This window comes from Poromitra crassiceps, assembly GCF_964638095.1.
Source record: "Poromitra crassiceps genome assembly, chromosome: 13".
In the NCBI taxonomy this organism is placed as follows: domain Eukaryota; kingdom Metazoa; phylum Chordata; class Actinopteri; order Beryciformes; family Melamphaidae; genus Poromitra; species Poromitra crassiceps.
This window is the reverse complement of record NC_139644.1, coordinates 47,076,795-47,082,794: the sequence shown is the minus strand read 5'-3', so window position 1 is coordinate 47,082,794 and position 6,000 is coordinate 47,076,795. Positions and strand designations below refer to the sequence as shown.

Genomic DNA, 6,000 nt, shown 5'->3' with positions numbered 1-6,000 from the left:
TGATGTCTTTTCCTTCTTTATACTGTAGATTCCTTGTCTGTTTGTCAATCAAGGCTAATGCTGAAGTTTAACAATTCATGAATTTGCTATGGGGACCGCCTGGAACGCTCTGAAGGCCCCCTGGTGGTCCCCAGACCCCACTTTGAGAACCACTGATCTAGTTTTTCTGTATTCATCCCAAAATGCTCGAAAATTGTGTAATTACCTGTTGAAGAATAAGCCCCCCCCCCCCCCCCCCCCCCCCCCCCCCGCCCGGACCTCCTTAAAGAGGGCTGGGCTAAGCCCCCAATGTCTTCAGACTCTAGAAACGCCCCTGACATCACACTATGTCACAGCACATGAGCAGCGTATCACACAAGGCTTGAAGCAGAAACAGCAGCTCCTCCTCTCCAGCAGGTGGCAGCACTGAAAACACAAGAAAGCAGGTTGAATTCCAGCTGACTTTTCCTTCCAGGAGACAAACCGACTACAGGGACATGTTTAGGATTCCTACCTCAGTTAGTGGGAACCAGAACCCGACCTGATTTAACACAAGAGAAGAAGAAAGGGCTGTTATCATACAGTATAAACACAAGAGAAGAAGACACTGCTGTTATATACTCAATATTATGTTATTGTTCTGTAAAGGTAGCCAACTGGTCTGAATGTATCTGAACTGGTCTAAACTGGTCTGAATTAGTCTGAACTGGTCTAGTAGACTGACCTTGGCACTTCTTCCTGTAGTAGATGAATCCAGCCAGAGGTAAGATCAGACCCAAAACCAGTCCTGAGGCTCCAATGGCCATCTTGTTTCTCTCAGACTCTGGCATTGACGGATCTGTTGAGAGAGAGACATGTCAACAGACAGAGGGACAGACAGAGACACATGTCAACAGACAGAGGGACAGACAGAGAGACATGTCAACAGACAGAGGGACAGACAGAGACACATGTCAACAGACAGAGGGACAGACAGAGACACATGTCAACAGACAGAGGGACAGACAGAGAGACATGTCAACAGACAGAGGGACAGACAGAGACACATGTCAACAGACAGAGGGACAGACAGAGAGACATGTCAACAGACAGAGGGACAGACAGAGAGACATGTCAACAGACAGAGAGACAGACAGTCAGACAGGAGGGTTGCAGGAGACAAAGCCCACAAGGACAACTTGAAACATCAATGATGGTGAACGGGGTGTGCTGATGATGAGGTGGCCTGTTCGGCCGATAGTATTTGTGCCCTGTCATTCTACAGAATTGATTTGCAGACTCCCCGGGGAGATGGGGAAGAAGAAGAAGTCAAGATGGCAGAGACGTATGGAGCAACTATGTGCACCAGATGAAGGATGTGGTTTCCCCACGAAGCAGAGAGCTGATGGATAAGAAGGTGGACAAGTCTGCAGGAGGAAGAGAGCGAATTTCAAATCTAGTTATTGATCGAGACAAAGATGATGGAATGAAGGTGGTTGAGCACGAGTCTGTTCTGTGAGTAGATGAAACATAGGCAGGTGGGGAGGTATGGATTGTGATGAAGAGAATAAGGAGGAAGAGAGGGGACAGAATGGTGGGAATCGAGGCAATCAAGGGAGGAATAGTCTTAAAATACTTAGGAGTGAGGTTGGTGAGCTCTCTTTCTGAGAGTGAAGAAGATGGGCAAGATTAGAAAGAGAGAACTGGGAGGTTTTTGTAGTAATAAGGTTTAATGAAAAGGATCAAGAAAACATGAAGACAATTAGCCCGTTTGTGCTAACAGCACCACTGTCAAGTAAGAGAGGGGAGATCATGTATACGAGGGGTGGCCAAAATTTTGGTTGTGGGCCGCATACAGAAAAGTATAAGGAGTCACGGGCCAAACAATATTAAGCGTGGCAGTTTTCACGGCAAAAAAATTAGACCAGAAAACCCTTGTGGCATCAAAATTTTTATTTCTACCTAAATAAATATATAGTATAGGATAGTTTATTGATGTGCTCACCTATTAAAATGGGTATTTCTGTATGTTTTCAAATGTTCTTTTCCTGTGCCAACAGGTTAAGACAGAGATAATTTAACATAACCTTAGTATTAACACATTGAATGCCAGCCATGTTTTCATTCCTGTAGGTAAGTTGTGCCAGGGGTGTTTTTGACGATTCTGGCTCATTTTAGAACAGCCGAGGATTATTTTCTGTTAAGAATTCATGAACACCAATCATCTAAAAATAACTAATAGAATGTGTGCTTTCTCTGTCTAAAAGAGTTAGTTTGCAGAGTTAGTAGTTATGTAGATATTAGCCGTTGAGTACAGCATGGTTTCAGCGTCTGGAAATTTATTCAGAGATAAATGGCTTTTTGTGAAACAGTCACTTTAACCATTCATTTTTGGCATCAGTAAGACCGTCAGACATTCTAAACAATAGTTTTGAACAGTAATTTCCTCCATAACAACAGGAAACACCCCTCTCATTCAAACTCCTCCCTCCGTGTGTCTTCTCCTCCTTCCTCCTAACAGCGGGCGTGTGTGTGTGTGTGTGTGTGTGTGTGTGTGTGTGTGTGTCTCCAAACTCCTCCCTCCGTAGGTGTGGCTTTGCAGTGTTTTGTCACAGGCGAGTTTCTGTTGCCTCACAGATCCTAAAAAAAGAGAAGGGAATCGCAGGAGCGGGGAAGAGGAGAGGAGAGGAGAGGCGAGGGGGGGGGGGGGTTAGACACGGGAGAGAAATTCCTTCGCGATCCCCTTCTTCCAATCTTGAGGCAGCCTACTCCGCTCTGCTGCTGCTCCTCTGGGCTGCTGCTGCTGGCGGCTCTCGGGCAGTCTGGCTTACTGTAAAAACGGGCTCGTTCGTTTCTTGAGGTGTCGGCTGAGAGCTTTGAAGAAGCTTTTGCGATTCTGGTCTTATTTATGCGCAAAGGTACTCGAGTGTGTGTGTGTGTGCGCGCGCGTGTGTGTGTGTGTGTGTGTGTGGGGGGGAGGGGATCTCTGTCCGTTCTGTGTGTGTGTCTCGGGGCTCCTGACTGTAAAATCGCCAAGCCTGCTTTTGGTGTACCGTGGCTGTGGCTTCTCTCTGTATCTGTCGCCACTTAGTGGTCGGTAAAATAGATTACACACATGCTCTTGCTCCTATAATTATCTCGAAGATGTAAAAGGGGTTGATTGATGTACCACCGTCAAAAAAAAAAAATCTTTATGTAAGACGAGTTAGTCCGTCCTTGGCACTCAAGCGCTGGATTATGTAAGACGAGTTAGGTCGTCTATGGCACTTAATGTGTTAAACATTCATTCAGTATTTTTTTTTTTTAATAAATAGACCTGGGGCCGGATTCACCAATGTGTTCTTAAGATAGATCTTAAGAGAATGACATAAGAGGAAAATTTAAGAAGTTCCTAAGAAGCCTCTTAACTGCAATTCCTCAATATTTTCTCAGGAACAGTCTCATTTCTTACCAACTTCTTACATTTTCCTACTTAAGAACTTCTTAAGATAGGGTCTAACTTAATACACTTTAGGCATACTGCCATTGAGGCTAGGAGATGAGGCAGGAGGCAACCCAAAGTGCTTCCATCTACAAAACCTATTTACAGGTACAGTAGGACAACTATAGGGCAAAGATTTAAACATTGGCTGGTGTTTGTTGTTGTCTGTCATGTCTGTTGTAAATAACCCTCTACCTAATTGTCTTTGCTAGCTTATTGCTAGTGTGGCCTAGTGGGCGATCCCACTAAAGCCACTAGAGGGCACTGAGCTACTGAGTATTCCTTCATGACCTGTAACTAGCTCGCAACAGGAAGGAGGAAGTAGGATGCCGTTTCTCTTCCCGTTTGCAAGCTGAGAGACTCACCTGTCTTTTTGGACGTTCATCTTTGCCTACGGGGTAAACTAATTAATTTGCCACTTCTGTACAAAACTATCTAACGATGTACATAAATAAGGTTGTATGGAAGATCAGAATGTATTGTTTGCTGCCGATGGTAATTTCGTGGGTCCGATGTTTACAGATATTATCCTGCCGTGCCAAGTCCTCAGGGAACACTCACGTTGATAGCGCTCTGGACGCACTGTAAGTTCACTTTACAACGATGTATTTTGTTAGCATTCCTAATGAAACTTGTACTTTGTGAATTGTGCTGAGGATGTTTATTTTCATTGTATAGTGCTGTGCTGTTTGGGGTTGGTGGCTTGTGACCACCGACACGTGCACCGAGTTAGCACAAAGATACCACCTAGTCAGTATTTTGAGATAAACTACATGTTCATTGGTATGTTGACATACTGTTAGCTTTTAATGTGGGTTTACTCATTAATTCATGTGCAATGCTGTATAGGGTCTGACTGTGGTTTTGTGTGTTTTCTTTGGTTTTGTTTTAACAGAAGAGCTACCACTACAGTTGTTTTTGCTTTGTTTTATTTTATTTTGTCTCTCACACTGAAACAGTGGTTTTATTGCACTAAAGAAGGCACTGAAAGTGCATCGTCTACTGTCTACAGTTTATACTGTGATTTCTATAGTGAAGCTGCACTAGTGATCTCATTCTATAGATCAGTGAGCAACAGAAGTGAATGTTTTGTTGTAAGAAAATCATTGTCAAAGCAAAATCTCCAAACTCCAAAATACTTTAATACTACTATCCTACTTTGGAAGTAGTCAGATAATAAAGATCCCCAATTATAGTTTTGTGTCCTGTGTCATTCAAATTCCACCAGGTTACACATTTTGGTACCAGGAGTGGGGTATCTTTTTTTTGGAGTTCCCAAATTGGAGATTAGCCAGATTAGACTAGATATATTTTTTAGTGCATAAAACAACTGTGGTGGTAGTGTGTGGCCCCGGTGCTGGAGAGTGTGGCCTGCCTGGAGTTACTGCGGAGAGCCAGTGATCAGAGTGCGCAGATCCAGACAACGCCGGGAGCCCAGAGAGAGAGGAGCGCCCCAGTGGAGGAGTGTGCAGCCATCTCCCTGACCCCAATCTGCAGACTGTTGAGTAACTGTTTTGAGCCCATACTCTACACAGGGACCTTTCGTCACCGCCATGTCCGCAGACGAAGGGGGTGCGGGCGTCCAGCCGGAAGAAGAAGAGGACGACGACAAGAAGAAGAGGCGGATCAGGTTGAACAATTACAGGCAAAACTTTCTGAACTGAGTGAAAAACACGATAAAGCCATGGAAGCCATCGCCACCTTAAGTAGTGTGTCAAATAGAGAGCCGCAGTAACGAGTCCGGAAATCATCGATGCTAACAGCCCTGGTTCAACACAGTTTTCGCCTATGGGAGTTTTGAATGGGTTTTTGGCGCGATGCTTCTAATAAGCGCTCTGGGCAACGCTGGCTTAATCAAACGCGAACCAGATGGTAGTAACATCATCTTCACACATGAAGACCACTTTTATGAGTTTTGAAGCTTTTATGTGCCGTTAAAAGGGCGGCTAGCTAGCAAACGGCTAAATGGGACTACACTGTTGAGTCGATGGGGATATATACGTCAATAACGTCATCACTCAAAGGACGAACACGGAAATTCTCTTTCCCTCACCTGGTTCAGCCCCGTTCAGCCCGAGGTAATCAGTGCACACATCAACAACAGTCCAGGTTGAGTGCTGACGTGACGTGGAAGCCTATGCGACAGTGTGTAGTTCTGCATTAGCTTAGCACGAGCTTTTTACCTCTAGCGCTCGCATTTACGCTTCAAAACTCATGAAAGTGGTCCTCATGTGTGAAGATTATCCCGCTGAACCTTGGTTCGCGTTTGATTAAACTTGCGTTGCCCAGAGACCTTATTTGAAGCATCGTGCCAAAAACCCATTCAAAAATCCCATAGACAGAAACAGTGTTGAACCAGGAAGTTCGGGACTTCCGCATTCAGCCTACAAAAATACGTCATCCCTGCGGCTCTCTATCGGTCATACGTCTACGTGCCTAGAGAGCGCCAGATCCAGCCCTTGGATCCGGCTAAAGATGGTCGCTCGGTCCACAAGTTTATTGAGGAGGTAGACCGTGTAATCAGGGCCAGAGGCCAGAGGCCCGACGAACAGGTTGACTTT

General features: G+C 45.0%; 1 protein-coding gene across 1 annotated transcript in view; it reads right to left on the bottom strand.

The window, feature by feature from the left end:
- Nucleotides 1–242: 242 nt before the first annotated feature.
- Nucleotides 243–6,000, bottom strand: part of LOC310787271 (H-2 class II histocompatibility antigen, E-S beta chain-like) — a 32,638-nt gene continuing 26,880 nt past the window's right edge. Inside the window, exons 5-7 of the mRNA XM_083648645.1 lie at nucleotides 704–817; nucleotides 494–520; nucleotides 243–405 (exon numbers count right to left, since the gene is read on the bottom strand). Coding sequence (XP_083504771.1) covers nucleotides 495–520; nucleotides 704–817 — 140 coding nt within the window. The 3' untranslated portion in view covers nucleotides 243–405; nucleotide 494. The remainder of the gene's footprint in view (nucleotides 406–493; nucleotides 521–703; nucleotides 818–6,000) is intronic.